The 26,848-nt window shown below is 40.7% G+C and overlaps 1 protein-coding gene across 5 annotated transcripts in view; it reads right to left on the bottom strand.

Moving 5' to 3' along the window:
• KIZ (kizuna centrosomal protein) overlaps nucleotides 1-26,848 on the bottom strand; it is a 120,426-nt gene that overhangs the window by 88,412 nt on the left and 5,166 nt on the right. For 3 of the 5 annotated variants that reach the window (XM_046679432.1, XM_046679431.1, XM_046679429.1), the window contains exons 2-5: nucleotides 25,367-25,429; nucleotides 21,461-21,623; nucleotides 12,340-12,432; nucleotides 263-899 (exon numbers count right to left, since the gene is read on the bottom strand). In XM_046679432.1, coding sequence (XP_046535388.1) covers nucleotides 263-899; nucleotides 12,340-12,432; nucleotides 21,461-21,623; nucleotides 25,367-25,429 — 956 coding nt within the window. Of the gene's footprint in view, nucleotides 1-262; nucleotides 900-12,339; nucleotides 12,433-21,460; nucleotides 21,624-25,366; nucleotides 25,430-26,848 lie in introns of those variants that run through there. The other 2 variants (XM_046679430.1, XM_046679433.1) reach the window with 2 other exon arrangements.

A 26,848-nucleotide genomic window follows, 5' to 3' on the forward strand; every position in this document is an offset into this window, starting at 1 on the left:
AGTACTTAAAAGCTCATTAAAAATATTTTTAAAATATAACAATGGGTTTAAAAATCAGAGAATTTGCTTGCAAAAATATTTCCAGGTATATATTTAAGAATTCATTAGAATGGAACTTGTCTGCAAAGCCACAGCTGTACTTTTGTTTTTTGACAAAGAGATAAAATTAGAGAGTATACTTTGTTCTTACATAAGACCACTACCACCCAGAAAAACCAAATACCAACAAAATCCAGCAAACAATCTCAGCCTCTCACCCAACCTGAGAAACCTTCCTGAGCAGAACGCTTCTCTTGAGAACACTTATTTTCAGATGCACAGTATTCTGAGACTGATATTGGAGAGACTGGCGGTCTGGCACTTCCTTCCTTGACTTCAATATGTTCCCGTGTCAGTATTTCTCCCTCTGATCTGCTGGAACTGTCACACTTTAAATCAGTGGTTCTGTTCTCTGGACTTAATCTTTCCTGTAACAGGGAATGGAGTTCAGCAGACTTTTTGCCTTCAGATAAATTACTCTTGCCGTGACGTGTGTTGCTTCCTATCTCCAAGCAATGAGTCTGTTCCTCCTCAGACAATACGCCGGCTGTGACTGGCGTTTCCTCACCAATCTGAAGAGATGTCTTTCCATCTATTTTGTCGGACTTATTTAAGCACTGTGTGTCACTATTAGTTTGTACTCCATAGCTGTCTGTCACATTACTGCTCTGGGCTGTCTGTTGGTGTGAATGTGGGTCAGAAATTGAAAAGTTCTCTGTGGGCTGGGGAGATTTCTGCTCTGTACTAAAATCTCCAATGCTTGAGATGGCTGACATTTGGAGGCCCATAAAGATTGTTGCTGGTTGATACAATCCTCTTGACACAGCTGTCCCCGAGTTAATTCCTGCCTGCATTGCAACCTGCAGCACAAAAGAGATGAGAGTCAAACATAGTGTATTTGAACAATTAGGTTGTTTAGGTTGTTTTCAGAAATGAAATGAGGTAAAGGAAGCATGTTCACTGAAATCAACATCTACCATGTTTATAAAACTCATGGCTTCCTACAAAATAAATGAGCAAAAAAACAGTGTAGTCCATACTATTTTATTTTAAAAGCAATGTTGGTTCACAAAGCAAATATTGTCAAAGAACTATGGAATCTATATTTTTCAAAAAGAAATGCATACCTTGCACAACTAGGTGAATGTACTTAATGCCACTAAGCTGTACCCTTAAACAAGGTTAAAATGGTAAATTTTATGTTATGCATATTTTACCACAATTAAAAAAAAAAGCTGTGAGTTCTAACCACTTTCCTCAGAGAAGCTCAGATTTGATGGAGCTAGGGAGGTACTTGACCAAAAAAAAGGAGAGAGAAAGAGAGAGAGATGCATACAAAGGACTCCTGCAGGTTTCACAACACTATTTCTACTATTATGTGTAATATAAAAACCTCCAATAACCACATTCAGGATTGCATTAAAATATACCGTGTATGTGCAAAACAGTCATAATTTCTAGTCAAACTGCAGACAAGTTTTTCTTGAATATCTTCAAATAACTTTAAAGACATTTAAAGCAATTTATATTTACCGTCATGTCTATCAAGAGAATGAGAATTGTCTCTTCCTTAAAAAGAGAGAGGGGAGGGGAGAAGAAGAAGGGAGGGGTGGAGAAAGAAACAGAAGCAACTGGTTCAGTGGCTTGATCAAGGACACAGAGTGGGAAGCAGAATTGGAAGTAACAATCATGAAGCCTTGAGGAAGTTAAGTGCTTTTCTTCCAAAGAAATTGAAGCATCTCCACATACATAGTAGCATTAATTTGGTTTTTTAATTATTATTTTTGGTGAGGAAGATCGACCCTGAGCTAACATCTGCTGCCAATCTTCCTCTTTTTTTTTTTCTTTCCCAAAGCCTCAGTACATAGTTGTATATCCTAGTTATAGGTCATTCTAATTCTTCTATGTGGGATGCCGCCACAGCATGGCCTGATGAGTGGTGTGTAGGTCCGCACCCAGGATCCAAACTGCCAAACCTTGGGCCACTGAAGCAGAGCATAAACTTAACCACTTGGCTATAGGGCTGACTCCCACACAGCAGCATGTAGTTCACAGAGCCATACGGAATAGATGGGGAGATGTATTCACATCCCTTTTCTGCATATGGAAAAACTGAGGCCAAAATTTTAAGACAGAAAATGCCATACACACAGCTGAAACAGAATCAGGTGTTCCTTCTCTTCAAATATACCATCTCTTCCATGGTCCAAAATAAAAGAAACAACTTCAAAGTTAAAAACAAATGAACAGGGATGTCAGAGAAAATGGTAGGATAAAGACCTCTCAAAATTCTATGCTCCATAAAAGAAATAGTAATGCTGGAAAACAACTTTAGAATAACTTTTCAGAACTCCAGAGTTTAACCAAGGGCTTGCAGCAATCTGGGAGGATTTATTCAGGAAAAACAACTGACTATTGGTAAAAACAGTACACTGTATGGCGTTTTAACTTGTCCTATTCTCATTTTCCCCCTCGTCAGGTCTGTGGTAACCTTGAAAATCAACAGCCTGTAATCACAGCCTGTAAACCAGCAGTGTAACAGCTACTGGAAGGAGTAGAAAAGAGATGGCATTCCTTCAAAGCCCCACTCCCAGAGAACTGTCACTATTTGACTTATCTGGTGGTTTCCTGGAAGACTACACTCACAAGACTGTCTTTATTTGACCTGACTTGGAGCTCACATAGTACAAACAGCCTTCTCCTTGGGGGCATTTGTCAAAAACAACCAGAGACAATCGTTTGACATCAAGGCTGCCTAAGGCAGCAGATAAAAGCTAGGTAAACAACAGGGTAACCAAAAAAACTTAAAAGGAAAAGCTGGTAAACAAGATGTCCATAGAGGGCTTTGAAAAGCTCAAAATACTCCTGGAAATCTAGATGGCCATCTGCATGCTCAGGCCTTCAACATGCTCAGCAAAAGTCCTGAGAAGGGCCTAAGCTCTCACCCCAAGCTCACCCTGAGGCTCTGTGCAAGCATTAAGTAAAGGCCAAGGTGGAGTTGTAAGCTGTCTGGATGAGTACTGAAGGTGTGCTCCAACACACACTCAAAGCCCCTTGGCAAAGACTGTGGGACTTACTGGTTTTAGGCATTTAAAAAACGTTTCTGTCTAATCATTAGCTGATCACGAGTAAGTGAACAGAAACTTCACTGACCACACATGACAAAAAATAAAGACTTTATATAATTAGTTCATAAAGTCACTAAATATATAAACAGCAACAATAAACTCTGGGAGGGGGAGAAATCATATGTTCAGAATTATCATATTTGATTATTTAAAATGTCCAAATTTTAACAAAAAATTATGAGACATGAAAAAAACACAAGAAAATATAGCCCGTACACAGGAGGAAAAAAAGCAGTCAATAGAGACCATCCTTGAGGAAGCCCAGATGTTGGACTTACTGGAAAAAGGCTTTAAATTGGCTATTTTAAATATGTTCAAAAAACTAAGGGAAATCATGTCTAAAGAACTAAAGGAAAGCATGAGAACAATGTCCAAATACAGACTATCAGTAAAGAGACAGAAAGTATTTTATTTTTTTTTAAAAAAAGAACCAAATAGCAATTCTGCAGTTGAAAATTACAATCACAAGAACAAAAAAATCACTAGAGGGGTTCAGCAGCAGATATAAACAGGCAGAAGAAACCATCAATAAACTTGAATATAAGTCAATTGAGATTATCCAGACTGAGGAAAAGAAAGAAAAAAGAATGAAGGAAAATGAACAGAGATTCAGAGATCTGTGGGACACCATCAAGCATACCAACATACGCACAATGAAAGCCCCAGAAGGCGAAGAGAAAGAAAAAGGTGCAGAAAGAATTCTGAAGAAATAATGGCAAAAACTTCCCAAATTTGATGAAAAACATCAACCTATACTTCCAAGAAACTCAAAAAAGTCCAAATATGAGAAACTCAGAGATCCTCACCTAGATATATCACAATCAAATTATTGAAAGCCAAAGAAAAAGAGAGAATCTTGAAGTGAAAACAGAGAAGTGACTCCTCACATACAAGGGATCCTCAATAAGATTAACAGGTGATTTCTCATCAGAAACCATGGAGGCAAGCAGGCAGTAGGATAACACATTCAAAGTACTGAAAGAAAGAGACTGTCAAACAAGAATTCTGTATCCACCGAAACGTTCCTTCAGAAATGCAGGAGAAATGTAGGTGCTCCCCCTAAATTCTTCTTCTGTTGAAGCCCCAATCCCCAATGTGACTGTATTTGGAGACAGAGCGTTAAGGAGGAATTAAGGTTAAATGAGGTCATAAGGGTGGAACATTAATCTGATAGGACTGGTGTCCTTAGAAGAGGAAGACACCCCAGAGATTGATCTCTCTCCATGCACAAGCAGAGCAAAGGGGCATATGAGGACAGAGAGAGACTGCGGCCACCTGCAACCCAAGGAGAGAGGCCTCACCAGAAACCAACCCTGCTGGCACCTTGATTTTGGACTTCTAGCCTCCAGAAGTGTGAGAAAATAAATTCCTGTTGTTTAAGCCGCCCAGTCTGCAGTATTCTGCTATGGCAGCCTGAGCCAACTAAGACACCACTGAGACGACTAAGGCAGACCAAGGTCATTTTTCACTCCTTTCATTTTGTCACTGTGATAGATAACAGACATAATCAAATTTTCTCCACTGAGGCCACAAAGAGATGTCTCTGGCCATTAACTCCAATAGTTGTCGGAGCTATCTAAATTCTTTAATGGACCCATTAAATTCAGGCTTCAAACATACTTTCTCTAAGTTATTTTGTAGGATAAATCACTGTAAAATCAATCTATTATGAGTTGTTACCACCAGGTGGCTTTCTCTCTCATTTCTTTAATTCATAGGTAGCCTCTCCATCCCCACAGCCAGCCTCTCCACTATCCTAGATCAGAGGCAAGAAGCCAGGACCAAAGTATGGCTGACCTGGTGGAGAACAAAGATGGTGATGATGGTGAGAGTGGTGAGAGGATCAGTGAACATTTGTCAGGCACTTACCAGATGTCAAGCAGATTTATATTCATTACCTTTTTTGTTCTTCAAAACAACCATTGTTATTATCCCTACTCTTACAAGACTTAACAAGGTTGAACAATTTGCTCTATGTCACAGGATTCAAACCCAGACATGAGGACTCTAGTGCCCATTTCTTATGCTACAATTCTCAAAACTGAATCATTTAAACTCAAATTGTTACTGAACCACAGCTTTTTTGAAAAAATAAATAAAAATCCCTAATAATGAATCTGAAGTCTATGTCTAATTTCTTACTAAACACAACCAGGACAAAATCAGATCTACTAAATAGACTCTAAATGGAGCTTGCACCTGATAAATAAAACAGCCCACATAGGGTAAACAGGAAGAGTAGAAAAGCAGATAGAAGCTTCAGGAGAAAGTCAGCATTCCTAAATTTTAGCAGTAAGTGATTTTCAAAAATCAAATGAACACAAACACCCCAGCACCAACATTTTCCACAATATCTCCAGGCCTAAGCAACTGCCTTCATCAAAACAATACAAAGTCAAGTCATGGTTTTCAAGTGAAGAACAGAAGCGTAACAAGTATCTGAGAATATCAAGACAAAAGCTCTTTCTTTTATAACACAATTTAATATGCCCTGGATATGCTCTGTGATTCCTGAATAGGGTGACTCAGGATATAATTATGTCTCTTAGAGTTCCCTGTTCACTAAGGATGTGTGCGGAACTACAGCAGAGAGACAGAACACCACCTCTGTTTTCTAATTCTGAGAGATCTGAGGAAAGAGAGAAGCAACTCATCCCTACCACAATGAAAAGAGCAACCTCATCCACAGGCGAGCTCCTTCTTCCTAAAATGGGCTAACCACCTGCCCATTCCTTCCTCATACATTTAATTTTTTTCTTACTGTATGAGCATTATTAAATTAACTAGAGCTTCTATTTCTGGAGGACAGATTACCAAAAGTTGGACTGCTGGTACAAAGTGTATGAGGCCATCAACTGTGATAGTTATTGCTAGATTCCTTTCCAAAGAAGTTCTGGGCACTAATCTTTTTTTTTTCAGACTATATGAAGAAGACTGTCTTTTTCTACTAATATAGTATTTCATAGAATATAAGTACATGAAGTTTGGAAAGTCTTCTAAAGAACAAGAAACCAATGTTTGTTCTCCTGTGGAGGCTTCTGTAATCCCTTGTAGGGAGAAAAGTAGAAAAGAAATTGTTCCCCATAAAATTTATCTTCCTCTTGCAAAATCCACTTATGTTTCCTCTTCCCCTTCTTGTTCACTTTTTCTCTCTTCCCCATCACTCCACTGTAAGAGGTGCATCCATATGTATGAACGCAGCTTTCTCACTTGTAAGAGCCTTGACACATAATACACTTGTCCCATAATTCCACCATAGAGGAGGGGAAAGGAATGACAGTTGGGTAGCCAAATGTCTCCACAAAAGGTAAGACTTTATTGTTACTTTCATTCTTGACTATGAGAGAGGCTAAATCCCTTAAAGAAAGGCTCCCTCCCACCATTTTATTAAGTGAAACCTTTCTTCCAGTAACTGAAAAGTGAGTTGATAAACTTATTAATTAAGGCTCTGAACCAGTCTGCTGGGATCTGAATCCTAGCTCTTCCACTGACCAGTTGTGTCACCTGGGAACAAGTTACTTAACTTTGGCCTCTGTTTCGTAATCTGTAAAATGGATATAAAAATAATTCTTACTTTGTAAGGTTGTTGCAATGAGAGTGTGTATATGTTTATGTTTGTGTGTATATTTATAAACATTTATATATGCATATATATAAAGTCCTTGGTACCTGAAACACAGCAAGACCAATATAAGTGTTAGCTGTAAATCTGAGCCACATTCCCCACCACCCACCTGGAAGGCACCCCAAAAGGAAGCAGGATGTGGAGAGTTCAAACTTCATTTGCCCTCTAACTCCATGTGCAATGGGATGCACACCAGGCTCAAAGAGAACATCTCTCTTCTTCCTCTTTGAAGGGCTGCAGGCTGCTGTCCCTCACTAGGTGTAGCAGGGGAAGGGGCCCTGGGCCCTGCCCTGTGGGAGCTCGTGGTCTAGTGAGCCTGGCGAGAAGAGCATTTACTGCCCTCTCCTGAAAAAATGTAGGCAGATCTAGTTTCAGGGGCAGGACTTGAAAAACTATTTGCGTATTCAGTTTAATTTCTAATTGTTTTCTGAATAGAAATACATATGAATTAAAAAGCTATTAAGATAAAAGACATCCAGCTGAACACAGAGAGACTACCTTGCAACTTGTCATTGCTCTAGGTCAAATAAAGTCACATCTTTAAGGATGGCAGAGCTGACGGGTCACCATCCCCATGAAGGTACAACAGCCCAGTATTAGAAACCTGGGCAACCACTCAGAGCCCCACTTTAGGGAGATTCTTATGTACTGTTTATAACTGAGCAGAGATGCAAGGAGACTATTGGTGAAGGAAGCACTGTGGGCTAGTAAGGATAAGAAACTGGGGCTTATAGAGACAACTTTAAGTAAGAACCCAACCCCGTCACCCCTCCACTTACTGTTTTTTCCTACAGCAGGTATGACAGGACCAGACCCATATCCCTGGGGCCCTCACCATCCCAGTACATGCCCACAGTGTCCTCCTACAAGCACCTGTGCCTCCTGGCCTGAGCACTTCCCTCGCTGCTGTGCAGCTGCCAGAAGTGGAGCCAAGAACAACAGTGTCAGTGACAGATGGGATGTGAAGGGTAAAGGCCTCCCTTTCCCAGCCCAAGATGGGAAAACGCCGAGGCACGTTCTCTACACAGGCTCTCAAGGTTCTGTGATGGGACTGCGCTCCAGCTGCTCACCGTGGTAACCCACTCAGTCACAGTCTTTACTGGCTGTGTCATTTTCTGCTCTATCTGGGATTCCTGGGCCCCTCTTCTAAATAAACTACTTACACGCAAATCCTTGTCTCAGGATCTGCTTCCAGTAGATTCCAACCTAAGTCATTTCCTCTTTAAATATGGGCACTTTGGGAGAATCTTATGACTCCTTTCCCCTTGCCACAATGTTTATTTCAATCAGGCGTCCCCTCCATAACGCTGATCGCTTCAGCCATTGGAGATGAGCTGGGCCCTACAGTAGCTGCCTTGGTCTTACAAACGCCACTCAGACCCCGGGAGCTGCAGGTTGTCCTCTCAGGAATGGAACTCTTCCCACCATGCAATGCTGGGGTGTCTTCCCTGTCTGGTGACTCTCCTGCAGCGGGGCTGTGCACAGTCACAGCTCCACTACCTCTCCTGACGCAGCTCAAACCCACGGCTAAAGCCACTGCACACCAGGCACACATATGTCTTCTCGCTTGAAGTCTTCTTCAGTGGAGCTTTAAGGTATTTCTTCTGCCCAACAGCCATCTCAAACGGATGCTCCTTTTATAGGAAACGTGAGCAATTTAGACAGGCACTCTGCTTTTCATGGCTCACCTGATCTGCTGGAATATTACAGCACCAAGGGAGACCATTTCACTCTCTCCTAGGGTTAGATAAAAATGCAGCATCTAAATAAATTGGAATACTTCACATGTATGGCTAGGATGTTTTTATCTGATCAGGAATTTCTCGCAACTTGTGGAGAGCATTCACCCCTGCTACCTTAAAAGGCAGTCTAGCAGGATGGCTAATAGCATAGATGCTGAAGCCAAATGGTCTGGGTTTGATTTTGACGCTGCCTAGCTGTGTAGTCTTGGGCAAGTTAACTTACCCCTCTGAGCCCTCCTATAAAATGAGGGTAACGACAGTATCCACTTCCAGGATCACTGAGAAGATTAAATGAATTGATCAATATAAAGTGCTTAATGCAGCACCTGGCACAGGATAAGTATACAATGATCATCATTCATTGTTACTATTAGTATTAGAAGTGGAAGTAACAACCTGCACAACCATGCTCCACGTGACCCCTGCAGGAAGGTTTACAACAGGGAAAGCAGAAGTCCCCAACCAGCCTTTAGCCCGGTGGTGGAATTCCCTGGTCCTCCACAGTTCTCCAGTCCTCGCAGAGTATAATCTTGCTATGAAGCGTTTAGTTCACTGCTGCTTTTAGTAGAACGTATTTCACAGCATAATAGTTCAAAGAAAATTCACAATCCCCAACCCAAAATTTATTCCTGCACAAACGCCATCCCCATCTCTCTTAGGTAGATACATCCTGATGTATTTTTATGTATATTCTCTAGTCACTGCTCATACAAAAAGCTGAGCAACTAGAAGAACATGTCTAGAGACCAACAGAATTAGAGTTTACCCAAAATAAAAAATGACAGTGTATAACACAGGGGAATCATTACTAAATTACAGTGAAATTTGTGAGGATTCAAATGGGGGCCTGAACTCTTGTCTTTTTAACCAAAAAGTTTACCAACCCCTTAAAAAACCTTTACTAAGTAAACTAATAGTAGAAACAATCTTGGGGGATGTCTAGACCAATTATGAATTTTCTTAAGAGAACATGACTCTAAGAGCAGCCACTGGATGCATGAAAACATTGGAGTCTTATTATAAAACTGAGCAAGAGTTTTTACATTGAAAAAATGAACCACCACTACTTGATGACTTTTCTTAGCAGAGCATCCAAGTTATTCCTACAGTTGACAGCTGCACGACCACTTTAAAAAAATATACCTTTTTCTATAATTCAGAATTATCATTCATTTGATAGATCCTTTCCCCTTCATTAGTGTTTTCCACTTCAGCGGACACCCCCAATTCAGGCCCTTTGTTAATTCCTCCCGTCTGAACCAAGGCTGATTCCCTCAGCTCCACTAACTCCTTCCCCAGCCTCATCTTCCTCCAGCTGCACACCTGTGATGTAACTGCTCCGTTCACAAGCCCTTCCTTTACCTGCCCCAACACACAGACACACATGCACACACACACGATTACGGGGGGAAATCTCAATTCTTGAGCTGGTACTAAGAAGTTCCATGATGTACCTTTCCAAGCTCACTGTCTACCACTTCTCTACAAGAATGTTAGACTTTAGCCAAACCGGACAACTATCCACTGGGCTTTCCTGCTTCTACTTCTTTACTCATAACATCTCCCTAGATGTCTACTCATAATCCTAGAATGCCTATCACATCCCCACTGACTGACCCCCTACCCATCCTTCACACCACCTCAAACACCACCTCCTCCACAAAGCCTTAGGTTCTCATTTCAGAGGAAGCACACCTTCTTTCTCCATGTACCTCATGCCCGCCCCATGTAACTGGCACTTATCACATACTATCCGGTGCCGTAGAAAGAACATCACCTTGTGGGAAGCACCTGGGGAGCAAGCGTTGTGGAATTCACGGGGGAGGCTTTTGTGGCGTCTCAGACAGAACACTTGCTCAACATCTATTACTGACTTCAACCAGTGAGACTGTATTGTGCTTCAGGCCAGTCCCTGGAGACCAACGACTCTGCGCACAGAGACTAATTCGTATGACTGCCCAAAGAAGAGGATCACAGACTTCCACCGAAAAATAAAACGTAACACATATGATAGGAATTGTTCTGGAATTAGTATGTAATAAGGATGAACTAAGACATGATTTTACTGAAAAGTATTTACCTTGAAATTGATGGAACATCAATGGGAAATTGAAAAAGGCAAGATATAATATTCTCAAAATGTTGCCTAATTGATTCTTATAGACAGCCAATAGTCAAAGCTTTTAAGGAGATGACACTTTTCCGTATAAAGGAAACACTTCTAATTATTATATGTGACATTTTTAAGAGGTTGTCAGCTATATGTGTCTTGTCCTAACTTTAAATATAACTAAAAAGGAGACATAACTTTATGTAAGGTAAGGAATCAGGAGTGCAAATAGAAAAAAAAATCTCCCGTTTTACTTAAGTACCATTGACACTGCCATACTAAGAATGTGTCTATCAGGAAGCGGCACAGAAAGAACAAACCAGTTTATAGATTAAAAACATGTCAACTATTTCATGACCAAATGTCAAACAGAAAAACTGTCTGAATGATTTAGAAGTCTATCACATCATACCACATCCGGCGTACATCTAATGGCACAGAAATCATTTATCATTAAAGGCCTTTTTATACAGGTCAGGGTTGCTGGGGCTTGGTGTTTTGTATCTTACAGTTTAAAGAATGCTCTAAATTCTAGGTTTTTAAACTTTTTAATCTTTGGGAAGAAAAACTAAAACTTCCTATAAACTCAGATTAATGCCTGCTAATGCACGGAAAAAAGGAAAACTAAAACCTTCCTCCTACTATAAAAACAAAATAGTGTGGCCTCTGTTTCTTTTCTGATAAGAGTCTTAAATACCAAACAGTTAACTGCATAATAACATTTACTGGCAGCCAGGCAGCCTGCTTAGCAGATATATAAAGCAGGTAAAAGGAGAAAAAGTTAATTTCTTGGCTGAATGATTCCATCGGTAGCTATAGGGCAAACCTGAAAGTCTTTTAGTAAAGTAGCAGTTGATTCTTCTATCAATCTGTAGCACACATACTCTTCCAAGGAAAGCATTAAATATGAAAATCATATCCCGTTATCATCTGTTTCCAGCTTTCAGCCCAGTAAGCTTTTCTTAATGAAGGCTGCAGCCTAAGGAACGAGCATGCTGTTGGCTTTCCTGAATAATGGAGTGATGCGACCATTTTTGCTTATTACAATATCGACTGGCTGAGGGGGTTTCACACAGTCACAAGTGACTACTCTTGCCAGCATGCTCCAAGTTATTACAAGATGTTTTTAGACATTTCATCTAAAAGAGCTTTACTGCTTTTAGGGAAGAAAACATCTATGGTCTTGAACAGAATCATTTATATGGAGATAGCGGGAGGATTAGAAGCATGCACCACAGCAGAGTTTATTGAAGGATTCCTTGCCGGGCTTTTTGTCTGTGCTTAGATATGCAATCTTTTCTTCCCACTTTCTCTGTGAAAAGGTTAAAATGTACAAAATTAAATACACAAAGAAGCAAAATGCCACATTTTGTTTACTTTTCATTTAAAACATATCTGAACTAAGAAAAAAGCAGCTCCAAAGCATTATGTAGAAAAACACAATTTCACCTACTAATAACACTGAGGTTTTCTTTGGAATCTCTCTCTTTTAAACCCACAGTGACTGCCTTTCAGCAAATTTAATTGAATTAGACATTAAAGCAATACTCTATAAGCAAAAGTCTTTAAATAATCACTTAAAGTTTAATGAAAAAGATCTTTGTAATAAGATGATTTTATTTTAAACAATATCTTAAAAGATGAACACACCAGAAATCCTCTGTTAACACAAAGTTTAGCATTTTAATTTATTACCTTTTCTCTATCTTCATCTTTCAGTTCATCTGTTATTCCCAGGCTATCTTTTGAAAGTAGCTGCATCTTCTTAATTTGAGTCTCATATTCTATCTAAATATAAACAAAGTTTGATTTGTGGTGGATATTATTACAACTAACATTGTCCATGTTTTTCAGTCCTTACAACATAAAAGGAACATTGAAGTAGAAATTCAAAGCTGATGCTGCTGAGAAAGTCAACTTATCTTTAAAAAATATACAATTTCACAAATACACATCAAAAGCTGCATTTTATAAAATGTTATAATTTTTAAACAAAATAAGATCTGATAGATTTTTACTTACTCTCTCATCAATTTAGGGAATAAAACCTTGATATATTAAGCTATCATGAAAATCCAGTTACTTTATTAGGAAGGTAACACATTAGATAGTGTTTTCTCAGAAAAGTTTTGTCCTAAACAAAGGAAAAGAAATCAATCCTACTGACTTCTTATCTCTGTGATATTTACATAATATCATGATCCTACTAGTAACAGCAATAGAGTATATTACTTGCTAGATCATCAACATGAAATGAATTCCATTTTCTATGAATAGAAATACACTGTAGCCATCAATAATCAGTACCATGGGAATCAAGTTTGCCCTGGCACTAATAACTAGACAAAGATGTCTGCATCATTGTCACACTATAATTGATGAAAGTGATTCCATCGTAAAATGTCTTATTTTTAAAAGCAAGGCATAATAAGCACTTTGATTCAGTATGTTAGTAATTAAAGCCTTAAAAAGTCACTGATTGTGGTCCATCACAGAAAAGTATCAGAATATTTTCTAAATTAGGCAGTGATGCACTGCAATTAGAAACACACCTGTGAGATAATCAAGTTAGAAAACTGTTTCCTTAGTTCTCAGTTTGAACATAAAAAAGGCCCGAGTTTGTTTTGACACACAAAAAATGAACAGACAATAATAACAAAAATTGACTTGTTTCCCTCAAAGCATCTTAAAAGGTATTACATGCTGCCCCATTTTTAACAACAGTTAAGCGGGGATTTTTTTCCTCTGTCAGAATGCTATCAATATGACAGATGGCAGTAATGTTCTAAAAAGATACCTAGTTAAAAAAAAGTGTCATAAGGCCAGTACAAATGATAACATAAACCAATAATAAAGACATAAGGCAATTAAAAAATACAGTTTACATCTCTCTGCCCCATATCTACTTCTTTGAACTCAAGAGATACTTAATTTTTAACCCCAAGAGCTTTAAACAGGTGTATTTCACAGATTCCAAGGGAAAGTATCTTTAAAAAGAGATTGGGGGGGGGGGGGGGTGGGTTACAAAATAAACAAAATAAACAGAAGTTTACTAAAAAATTAGAGGTTAAATAAAAATTCTTTATTCCTGTGGCTACAACTGTTTTCTTATGTTCTTTGAGATCAGTTATAAACATGCAACGGGCATTGAACCTGACTTTCTCATTACAACATCATTTCAGAGCCATACCTTCCAGAGATAGAGCGCTTTGTCACGGATACATGAGAGTATTATTCAATTCATTTTGCCCAAGAAAAAGTGATAACTGCATGAGGGCTTCATAAAGAAGAGGAAGGAAAGTATCTTCAAGAGTCCAATTTAGGGGCTGGCCCCGTGGCCGAGTGGTTAAGTCCGCGCATTCCGCTTAGGCGGCCTGGGGTTTCTATGGTTCGAATCCTGGGCACGGACATGGCATCGCTTGTCAGGCCACGTTGAGGCAGCGTCCCACATGCCTCAACTAGAAGGACCCCCAACTAGAATATACAACTAGGTACCAGGGGGATTTGGGGAGAAAAAGCCAAAAAAAAGCAAAAAAAAAAACCAGTCCAATTTAGATTGTTCTCACAGCATCTGAAAAATTTACTGAACTGTACATACTCTTCTAAATTAAGGATGCAAATAAAAACTGTACGATGTATTTGAAATCAAAAAGTTAGTATGATAAATTGATAAGTGATACAAACGTTACTCTGCATCAGCTAGGACCATGGATTTCCATGTAAAACTGCTTTGCTCTCTTTTTTTATTTATACATATGATACTTGGTTATTATCCATCAAATCCACCTCCTGAACACTGGAGATCAGCGGTTCAACCGTGCTCTGCTGGGGCCGTCAGACCCCCGAGTTCCACTTCCTCTTCTACCTGCATTTAAACAAAGCATTCTACTGTGTTTAAAAGTGTTTTTTTTTTTAAAGTTTAGAAAACACTGAATAGATGACTCTTTCCAATACTTTCCCAGCTAAACAAGTCTGACGAAACAGCAGAGCATGGGTCCTTATCTGCATCTATTTCTCCAACCATCAGTCTTTCATGTTTTATTCCCAGTTTCTTCTCTGATCAGGTCTGACGTGTTTCTTCTATTTCCACAACACATTGGGGCTTGCATTGCCTCCTTTCTCTCTGGTGCAGACTCAGGTCCCTGTCCTCTTCTTGCAATGTGGCCTAGATTCCTCACAGTCAGATATGCTGCTTCAGGGGCCAAATCACTCCTGCCCCAGCTGTATCTGCCTGTCCAGAGCCTCTCTAAGGAGAATCCCCTCATCCCCCAACTCCCCTAGGAAATCTGTTTTAACAAACCCAAGAGCACTGAATTAACCCATCAGGTAACTTGTTCTGTCCGTTACTGTATCACCTCACAGAACTGGGCTTGATGCCCACCTAAGTTTAGGAGGACCTTCCTACTCACTTCCTTACTCGGCACAAGCAATTTCTCTCAGCTCAATTAATGAAGTCTGTTGATAATGATCTGGGGCCCCGGGAAGAGGAGACGGCGGTTCTGGTAGATCTTTCAGGACTCTAGCATCTCTCTCCATGCTCACAGTATGTCCCATTTTCCATTATGCTTTCTTCTTTTCTTCTATATCCTCACTAACATTCCTTCAATTTCCCCTCATCACATTACCGCTTACCTAAAAGTGCCACCACTACTTTCCCCCATCCCCAGGCTTTCTTTTTTCATTGGTTTTTGGGATTGTACAGTAATTCTCAATTATAAAAGTAAATAGAATTAAAGATTGGCTGGCCTGGCCTCCTCATGGTAGAGCTGAAGAACGGCACAGAGAGTCACATAAACTGTCTGATTTGACCCTTTGGTGGATATGAGAGATGGGACTAAGATTTATAGTCTTTTGTTTTCTCTTCTATTTTTTCTAGTATATGGGATTCCTCTTAGATGCTAAAACTTTACCAAAAGATATGGAAGAACATTTATTTATTCAACTAAAATATATTAATAGGCAAGATACTCAGGTTGATAAAAAATGGGATTTGCTACAGACTTTGTCCTCAAGGAGCCTAAAGGTCATACCCTGCCCACAGTGGCTGTCACAATGCTCAGTAAGGTGTCCAGTGAGAGCTCAAAAGATTTGTTCTCCTCAAATTTCATCCCCTATTGGGACATATGACCTAATGAGTGAATTTTTAACAAGAATCATACTTTAAATATTGACATTATATCTTCAGAATGCCTCTGCTATTAAACACAAATGCTCCTGGAAGGTATAACACAGGCCATAATCAATACCACATTAGTTCCCACATAGTTGCTCATGGGCCATAGAAGAAAATGACAAAACACATGGAGAATTAAGTTTCAGTCAAGGGGGAGTCTCAGTGCTCACTGAATGCTTACAGTCAAGGATGGGGGCTGTTAATGCTCACTGAGTGCTTCAAGGATGGGGGACTCAATGTTCACTGAGTGCTTACAGGGAAGGATGTGGGTCTCAGTGCTCACTGAGTGCTTACAGTCAAGGACAGGGGACTCAATGCTGACTGAGTGCTTACAGGGAAGGATGTGGGTCTCAGTGCTCACTGAGTCCTTATGGTCAAGGATGGAGGGACTCTGTTCACTGAGTGCCTACAGTCAAGGATGGGGGGGTGTCTCAGTGCTCACTGAGAGCTCACAGCCAAGGATGGAGGGTCTCAGTGCTCACAGTGCCTACAGTCAAGGATGGGCGTGTCTCAGTGCTCACTGAGGGCTTCCAGTCGAGGATGGGGGTCTCAGTGCTCACTGAGGGCTTCCAGTCAAGGATGGGGGACTCAGTGCTCACTGAGTGCTTACAGTCAAGGATGGGGGGTCTCAGTGCTCACTGAGTGCTTACAGTCAAGGATGGAGGGTCTCAGTGCTCACTGAGTGCCTACAGTCAACGACGGGAGGGGTCTCAGTGCTCACTGAGTGCTTACAGTCAAGGATGGGGGGGTATCAGAGCTTCCCGAGTGCTTACTATGTGTCACATTCTGGGTCAGATGCTGAGAGCACTGAAATATTAAGACAAGGAGCTCACAGTCAGTGGGAAAACAGACACGTAAACAATTATAATACTATGAAGGAAGTGCTTACTAAGATCATTATGACACAGATCTAAGGCAAGAAAGAGGAAGAGAGGCCTTCTAGTTGAAGGAGATAGGAGATAATGTAGTGCTTTCAAGGAGATACAAATTGTTCAACAAATTTAAAACTGTGTGGTGCATGTGAATGAGTGAGAGTCTGTCTGTGTGAGAGAGTGCGAGAGCACACGGGTGAGAGATAAAGATGTAGAGGGACAGTGGGAAGACCTGGGGGTGAAACAGATAAAGGGGAAGACATGGAGGAGACAGGGGTGGGACAATTTTGGCATAGGAGAGAGGGAGAAAAGACGAGGGAAGTCAGGGAGAGATCGGAGGATGAGGTGGGGTAGAGGGAGAAGGTGGAAGGGGACAGGTTGGGGAGAGAAAATGCGCACGTCTGTGTATTTGCGTGTGAGGGAGCGAGAACATGTGTGAGTGTGTGGTCACTGGGGTGGGAGGTCATAAGATTGAAGCTTTAGGGTGCTTTGAAGGCAGAGACCAGCTTCTGGGCTTTGTCCTGAAAAGGGTGAGCACTCAAGCACTTCAGGCCGATGAGAGATATAACCAGATGATGACTCTCACTCTGCCTGCGGACCCTCCCTGAATGCCCTCACATGCCAGCCCCATGCCTGTCACCTGAATGTGGAAAGCTAAAGCAGATGCCAGCAATACACCACACGTGTCCCTGGGATCTTTCTGGGTGCTCCTAAGTTCCAGTATCTCTGGCCCTGTGCCTAAGGTTCCTCAGAACCTGGCAAGGCTGTTCTGCTCACAGGAGCACATGGTTAATTCCCCACTACCTGCACCCCTCCTCCATCAGTCCTCAATCAATGATGCTCAGAAGCCAGTGTATGCATATCCAAAACACCCTGAAGCATTTACCAGAATTTCCCTGTGGGATTAAGCTCCAGGCGCTGACTGTGGCAGTCGGCTTAATAAAACACCCTTTCCAGCCACCTGCCCCTCCCTGTCTCACCTCCCCACTGGCCTATTGACTTGCCTTGTACTTCCCAAATAAACGACTTACATACGAACCTTGTCTCAGGGTCAGCTTCAGGGAGAACTCAACCTGAGACAAGGACAAAGGACACCCAAGGAAAACTGCTCTAAGGGCCAAGTGGAGCCTTCCACAAAGCTGCTAATGCAGGGCAGAAAGACAGAGAGAAGGACACAATCTTCACAGAACTAATAACAGTAATATTTATATTCTTCAACTGAGATTCTTCAGCCTCTTCGGCCATCTGACAAGTAGCAATATAGCCACAACACTGTAATTTCAAAACTACATGACATATCAATTTCCTTACAAAGCCCTGAAAATTATTAATAGGCCCCCAAATAAAGTAGCATAATTCATAAAATCAGTTGAAAAGTTTTTCTAAGCTTTTAGCTCTTTTTAAAAGATTTTAACATTATATAATTAAGCAGGCCAGTCTTACAAGGAGGAAGAAATTCACTTAATATAATTTGTACAAAATCTCCACTTCTCCCCCACTGTTTCACTTTCCGGAATTCTACCAATTAGAAGTTCATTCGCATTGACAATATTCTTTGCAAGGGGAAATACCCTTGGCATTTGGGGGCTGTGGGCAATACACCATGAACATGCGCAATCAGAACACCTTTCTCCTAGGACTTACACGAGGTCAGTCAGCAAAGGAGAGAAAGATCTGATTTCCTGAGTGGGGCAGGATTAAGAGGAGAAAAGTGCTTCTGGCATACTTCAGGCCACCACTGGACACCAGCACCAAAGGAAGAGGCAGAAAGAAATGAGAAGACACCAGAGACAAACATCCCCCACTCGGAGACTCCACTTACTGCACAGCTTGCCGAGCTAAGTGGTGGCACTGGCTGGGGATCCTGAGCTCGCTAGTTTCGTGGGCACACATAAAGCATCTTAACTCGGCGTAACTGCCAAAGCACAGTTCTCCACGGAACTCATCTCTCCCTCCTGCAGCTATATGATCTGTTCTTTTATGCCATCACATTTTTTTGAAGGCATTCCTTATCCAAAATTCAAAAAGAAACATTTATGTAATTTTTGAACCATGTTTTTGAATAAAGGTTTACACATTCTTATATAGTTTGTCATTCTTTTCTTTAAAATGGTCCCCTATGTTCATATCCTTTAGTAGCTCACTATGTAAGTTTATTTACTTTTTTACACATTCTATATGCAACAAATGCTTTCAATATAAAAATATTTACAAAGGATGATTCTTCCCTTCAAATTCCTCCCTCGTATTTGTTTATAACAAGTAAATCAACATGAAAATAAGAGGAAAATTTCTATCTCCTTTATTCCCTGCTTCATGCACCACTTTTATTTTCTCTGTGAAATCTTTGAAAAGACAAGAGGTTTTTGATGTTGATAATGATCATTGCTTTTTCAACTTTATGCATTCTACTGCAACACTAAGAGGAAAAGACCTGGAGTACTGTGGCTAAAACCTGCTGCTGCGGGAGCACATCGAACCTCCAGATCCTGGTTTCTAAACACCTTCCCCACCAAAAGGAACCACAGCTGCTTGGATAAGAGGCCAGTCCCAGGTCCGAGGTAGGGAAGTATAAGGTAAACCTGAAACATCTTGTGCCCAAAAGCAAAGAAAGCTCAGAACTAAGAGAGTCATGTCAAAAAGACACAGGAACCAATCGGAAGAGACTCTCAGCGCCCAAATTTGGGAAAATATGAGCAAAAAGAATAATTATAGTAATTGATAATATACTGACTAAATAAAAATTCACAAGTCCATGGTGATATTTAAAAAGGGAAAGAGAGGGAGAGAAAGAGAAGGAAGATAAAGGAAAGAAAGCTCTTTTTTACAGAAGAATGCCAGCTACTGTAGACAATAAGATAAAATTAGATAATCACGATTTTACAACCTCCACTATAACTGATGCAGGAATCGTCAATGGATCCTCAGACCACTAGGGAAAAGGCTGTTGAGGAACAAGATATTCCCAAGATGCCAAACCATCACGCCATAGACTATTTACTAATTGACAAAGGGAAAAAAGGTACCTTACAATAGACAGATCTAGAGACTACCATCTTAACCAAGGCATCAAACTCAGCCTCACTCGGGTAGAATCACCTGACATCGTGACATCATAAGCCTCCTGATGGGAAGCACTGAGAAGCATACAACCTCAGCTGTGATTATTTACATTTAATTCATTAAAATAAACAAAACTGAAATTCAGTTACAAATTCAGCCACATTTTAAGTGCTCAACAGCCATGTACGCCTAGTGGCTACCATATTAGACAGCATTAGTATAGACAGAGAATACTTCCATCACCACAGAAAGTTCTGTTGGGCAGTGCTGATCTAGACCAAATTTCCAGTTTACAGGAAACATAGGGAATGCTAGACAAGTTAAATGAGTCCTCAAAGAAATAACCAGTCAAATACAGAATGTGAGTCATTCTACAAACAACTAACTGGCCGGCCTTAGTAAAAAAGCCAATGTGGGTTTTTTTTAAAAAAAATAGGAAGAGCAGTGGGAGACTAAATTAGATCAAGAGACTAAAAAAGACACAATAACCAAATGTAATACGTGAACTCTAGTTGGCTCCAGGTCTGGAAAAATAAAGGGACTTTTGGGGGGAACTGGGGAAATTTAAATATTGGATAGATATTAAGTGATATTACGGAATCATTATTAATTTTCTTAGGTTTGATAATGGTAATGATTACATAGGAGACTCTCCTTGTTATTTATTAGGAGGTACAGATAAGTATTTAAGGGAGAAGCATCACGGTGTCTGCAGGACACAGTCAACGACTCAGGAAAAAAATATACACACACACACACAAAGGAAATACAGCAAGATATTTACAACTATTGCATCTAGGTAGGGAGTATATGAGTTGTTTTAGTCCATTCAGGCTGCTGTAACAAAACAGCACTGACCGGGTGGCTTATAAACAACAGAAATGTATTGCTCACAGAGCTGGAGGCTGGAAGCCCAAGACCAAGGCACCAGCGTGGTCACCTTCTGGGTAGGACTCTCTTCCTGGTTCAGAGCCAGCACCTCCTTGCCATGTCCTCATATGGTGGAAGGGGCTAAAGATCTCTCTGGAGCCTCTTTTCTAGGCACTTATCCCATTCATAAGAGTTCCGCCCTCATGACTTAAGTACCTCCTAAAGACCCCACCTACTTTCATCTGCAGGGGTTAAGATTTCAACATATGAATCTCGGGGGGACACAAACATTCAGACCATAGCATGAATGTTCATTATAAAAATTCTTTAAATTTTTCTGTGTATTTGAAATTTTTATAATAAATGGCTGGAGAAAAACTGCTTAAGGGGGAGAAAAAAAAGAATGGGAAGGATTGAAGCCAACTCCTCCTGTGACCAGTATTCGGCTGGGTTAACTTGGGCAATGACCCCTGACCTGTGCAAATTGTGAGAAGAAAAGCTCAGCCCTCCACACGTGGCATAATTTGTAGAGCAGAAGGTTGCCAAGCATCTCAAAGGACAGGGAATGGCAGGATCAAGAGGGCCATGAGAGCAGCTGCTCTGTGTCGCACAACCGAGGAGCAGGAAGGCGAACTCCTCGTGCTACCCCCAGGCTTCTCCCAGTGCACCGAGGGACCGGAACAGAGGAGCCCAGGCCACAGAAAAAGAACCTTTTAAAGAAGGAAGAAGTTTCTAGAGGGAACAAACATTAACGACTGCCACTGATCTGAAACTTACTGCTCATAGTTTCCAATTTTAGCAAAACAGGATTAAAAAATAGTACAAAACGAGCTGTCACCTTCAGTCCTTGAAGCTTCTCTGTATTTGTGGAAAAGTGTCCAACACGAGTTTGAACACGTTCCAACTGCTTTAAATATTCCTGGTTTCGAGTGTGAGCCTTCTTTTCTGATTCACATATTTCCTTCAGGTATTTCTTTAGTTTTACATACTTCAGCTTAACTCTAGAAAAATAAAAGCAGATACTTAAGCAATGGAGTTAGGACTTCTGACAAACCTAAGGAGGAGAATTTTCTTTAATAAAATTGTTAATGAGACAATGTATTCTAAGATATTTTACCCAAACATTGAAACCTAAAGGACAGAATGTATGTGCATTCTGAGAGAGAGGAAATTAATGCAACATCACTGAGGTCTCACATCTAGGCATAACTCTCCTGAGAAATGTATATAAGACCATATTATAACATTCACACAGTAAAGATTTATGTGGATTTCTTTCTCAAAATTAAATGTGATTTCAACAGCAGTGTCTACGTGGCCATGTTCAGATGAATACCCATGAGTATTCCTATATAGGACAGACAATTTCAAAACTATCTGCTCACATGGAAATAGAATCAAACTATAAACCACAATCCATAAACATTAAGAAAATTTTAAATTTAAAATACCAAAGAAGCTCTCATTTAGATAATGTAAAAACTTTTCTCAGAAATTACAACATACTATATTATTAAAATATTTTATAATAATATATGGACTGTAACTCTACTCAAATTGTGAAAAAACCTTTAGAGATTCTCACCCAATGCATAATGCTGGATAGCTCAAGTTGTGCAGCCCATTCTTCTCATAGAACCAACACTGCTAATTCTAGCTCTTTCTTTTTCACAAGTATTCAAATCACAAAAGAGTACCTGCTATGCAGCATTTCTATTGTTGGCTCAAAAAATTATTCAACATTCTTTGAGCAAGCAAGAACATGTTAAATACCCCAAAAATATTCATCCTCAAAACACAGATTTGCAAAGATACTGGAGATGTCCAAAATTAACCAACCCTGAGACAATAATTTTTAAGAAATTCCTTACCATGCTAATATTGTGCTTTAATCTTGGTTGGCTGTCCCTATCTTTTCTTCTGAACAAAACACTTGAGACTGGTTTTACTGCTGCCCCTGTCTATTGTTTTTGACAGAAGTGACAGTAATGGAGGAAGAATGTAATGTACTTACTGTCTTTCACTTGCAGGGAAAGGGTAAAGCTGCCACTAGTGGCTAGTGCCCATCTGGAGTATGGACAACAGTAACCATGCCTTCTCCATCCAAATTCTAGTTTCATTCCTGCCCCCACATTAACCTTCAAAGCTGACCACATATGCAAGTCATCCATCCATCCATGCAATCATTCATACATTCAGGGCTCTGAATACAAAAGCCTCTCAGCTACGGTCCATAGGGAAAACAATCAGGTAGGTACAATACAGTGTGATGGATGCTATGAGGGCAACTGCAAGGGACCCTGAGTGACTGGGCCCCCTGACCTAGTGGAAGGGTCAGGGAGGGTTTCCTAGGGGAAATCATTTTTCAGCTGAGACCTGAAGGGTGGGTAAGAGTTAATGTAAAATTGGGGAGAGTAAGAGTAAAAAATGAGGGGAAAGCATTCAGACAGGGGAAACAGCATGTTGGAAAGCTCAAAGGCAATAAATAAGAATAACAATGATATTGACATAAATAGTAATGAAAAATAAATTAGTGACTCTTACTCTGGGTCAGACACTGCTTTAAGGTTCCATATGTATTAACTCATTAAGTTCTCATAACTATCGTTATCCCCATTTGACAGATGAAGAAATGGAGACACAGAAAGTTGAAGTAATCATCCCATGGGTAAGAAAGAGCTGGTGGGGACTCGGACTGAACCAAATAGCCTGCTTACACTGTACTACAAAAGATCTGGTCATGCTTCAGAAACTGAAGTTTCAGTCCACGAAAGAATTTTAGGGGGAGGCTGGCAAGAGATGGTGATGACGAAAATTAAACAGGGGCAGATAATGGAGGGTCTGGTAAGCCCCTGTACCAGACACCTCTCATGCCCTCCTCACATCCTCCTGGCCCACCTTTTCCTCTACCAGCCATGGCTGCAGCAACCTGCTGTATGGAGTGTAACCTGGTAGCACCTGCCTCAGCTCTACCAGGAATCCCGCCTTCCCAGGGCTGCAGCATGGAAAGTCTGGAAGTGAGAGGGAGTTAGCACCTCCTGGGACAGCGCTGACCAACAGGAGTCAGCAACCAGTAGGTAAACAGCCCCCTCTCCCTTGCCTTCAGCAGACACTGGTGGGGAGCAGAAGGACAGTCTACATGGCTCCTCTGAAGACCTGGAGGGACGGAGCCCCAGGTGCCCACCGCAGTGATCAGTTCCTACTTCATTCTGCCAAGCCCTCCTCTCCAGTTTTACTGACCACTTCCTAAAATAAACTGCCACCTACACACAGACCCTCCTCCCACACTCTGCCTTCTGGGAGGAACCAGATTGAGGCAGCCATGTTAGACAGTTTGGACAGTTTACCCTACAGGCAAAAAAAGAAAGCATATTTTTGGCAAATCATACCTTCTCTCTTCCAGGAAACAAGAGGCTGAGGGAGGGAAACAAATTCAGCAACATGCAGGCACTGATGGCTTAGTAAAGGTTCCCAGTCTTCTCTCACTTCACTGCCTTCCCAACCACCAATAAGCCAGGAAGCCGCCAAGAATAGGGTGCAGGAAAAGTCTACACCCTGTCTTCTGCCCCTTTAGCCACGGGCTTGAAAAATGGCAGCTGCCATGGACCCTTTCAGACTGGGGCCCACGTCTGAGGCCAGGGCACCTACAACACTGCTACTTCTTTCACCCTCTCATCGGCTCTTCTTGTCTCTTCTAGAGCTACTAGAGACATACGGCTGTCAACCCGGACTGGTACCTTTGGAAGTACACGAAATCTTAAAACCAAAGAATACTTTTGAAGATGAGGAAATAAATGGAATAGATGGGTGATTTTGTTTTAAAGTATTCTTGGCTTCTCTCTCTTTCGTATGAGATGTTTTCGCTTCTCGCTTATATTATGGTATAGATAAGTCACAGACTAAATGCTATCATAATCAGAAATTTTTCATATGAATAATATGGGAGGTAACACCATACTTAAAGATGAAATTCAATTTCTACAAAATATCATTAAAAATATTAAAAGTTTGCTCTTAATATTAAAGTAAATAACCTAAAAAGAATAACATGTATATTAGCCACTGCTCACAATAATTTTAACAGGCATTAGCATATATCCAAGAACAAATGAGACATCATGTAACCCTGCCTACCACAGTTTGTTGAAAGGTCAGCTATAGTAATCATGCCCTAATCATTACACAGGCTCAAGGTGTTTAAATTGTGACCAAAAAGATAAGAAAGACTATAATATATCTTATTCTTAACATATTTAAGCAAAACAGGTTCCTGAAATAATTTTTATCTTATACTAATTTTAACCAAATTTATTCTTACATTTCATAGTGATTCTATTAAACTGCAATGTTTACTAGAAACTACTACACCTTAGAAATAAGAGAATGGTAAAAGTACCATAACTATGCTATTTGTAACATATATTAGGGTTACATTTTTTTGAAGAAGATGATTAGCCCTGAGCTAACATCCACTGCCAATCCTCCTCTTTTTGCTAAGGAAGATTGGCCCTGAGCTAACATCTGTGCCCATCTTCCTCTATTTCATATGTGGGACGCCTGCCACAGCATGGCTTGATAAGCAGTGTGTAGGTCTGCACCCAGGATCCAAACTGGAGAACCCTGGGCTGCCTAAGCTGAAGGTGCAAACTTAACCTCTATGCCACCAGGCCAGCTCTAGGGTTAAATTTTTATTGATTAACCTATGCAAATTGGTTTAAAAACCGTTACCACTGTCATATCTTACCTGCATATATCAGATTGGTTATATTCATAAAGTTTCTTTTCCAGGTCCAATCTCTTCTTTTCACTATAAGACAGAAAGAAAATATTTTAGGAATACTCACACTAAGTGATAGGCAGTAGGATTTAGAATAGGATCTCCTTTGAAATCACATCTTTGTGAGAATACTTCTCTGGCCTCTCTAAGAAGCAGAAAATGCCAGCTGCACTTGAAACTCAAAACACAAAAATACTTAGCAGTCACCATGGAAGTCTAAAAAGCAGAAAGGACACTGAAATGAAGCGAAAACAAGATTCTCAAAGTAAACAGGGAAATGCAGTAAGAAAAGGCTGGGGAGCAGGTTCATTCACTCAGCAAGTATTTCTTGAGTGCCATGAGGAGCCAGGCCCAGTTCTCGGCCTGGAGACTAATACAGTGTACAGACAACCAAGGCCCCTGACCCCAGGAAGCTGCCATTCTAGGAGGGAGGGACAGACAATAAATAAGGTAAATATGTAAAATACAATATGGTCAGACTTCTCTGAGATAGTGACATCTGAGCAATGGGGATTCCACGAGGTCTGGACAGAATGCCTACCTAAATCCACCTTGGATTGAAAACTGATGGCTTGCTCTGCTCTGCTCCCAACCAGACGAGCCTGGGCAGAGCCAAGTGGCTTAGTCAGGAAGAGGTCTCTGAAAAGCAGATCTGCCCTCACTCATATTTAATGAAGACTAGATCCCCTAACACCACTACTTCAAATTTGGGGGAATTTCTTTTTATAACTTTTGTAATATTGCCATGATTTGTCCCTGACTGCTATTCCCTGGAGTTACTACCAGGAAAGACTTAGCCTGTGATGATCAGGTGAGGGTTGGCAGTCAGCTAGAGGACACAGCCTACCCTGCACACCCAGCCTGGGCGAGAGGTAGAGGAAACGAGGCAGCATGGGAGGTGGCAGCAGCCAAAACCAAGGGGCTAGCGGGTAACACTGCTGAGTGGGAAACCATCCCAGTCCCCAAAAGTGCCCTTGGGAGGTTTAAGCACAGAGGGCTCCGCTCAACCACCACCCAAGTACCAGCTTCCATCCCAGCTACGTGAAGCCAAACTGCGCGTCTAAGTCAACATTAACCAAAGGCCGAAAGAGAAGTCACATAATGTCTGAGAAAAAAATGCTAAAAAACCAAACAAAAAAAGACTGTGAATCAAAGACAAGAGTCCAACAGAAGGTGAGCTCAGGTTGGCCTCCTGAGGGACAGGGCCTGAGCCCATATTCCATTTGTGAGCTCTTAATTATTAGTTGCTGTTTCCTTCAGAGAAAAAAAAGCCCAAAAGTTACTCTGTTAGGTAAATTATATGTTAAGTGAATTTCTTTGCTTAGCATAACCTAAATGGAAACCACCATTTAATCAAAATTCTTTTAATGGGAAAATGAGGTGCAAAACCCAAACATCAAACCTTTGTTTAGGGAATAATCTCTTCCTTAGTTGACATATGCCTATGTT

Source organism: Equus quagga, chromosome 12 (genome assembly GCF_021613505.1).
Source record: "Equus quagga isolate Etosha38 chromosome 12, UCLA_HA_Equagga_1.0, whole genome shotgun sequence".
Classification (NCBI taxonomy): Eukaryota; Metazoa; Chordata; class Mammalia; order Perissodactyla; family Equidae; genus Equus; species Equus quagga.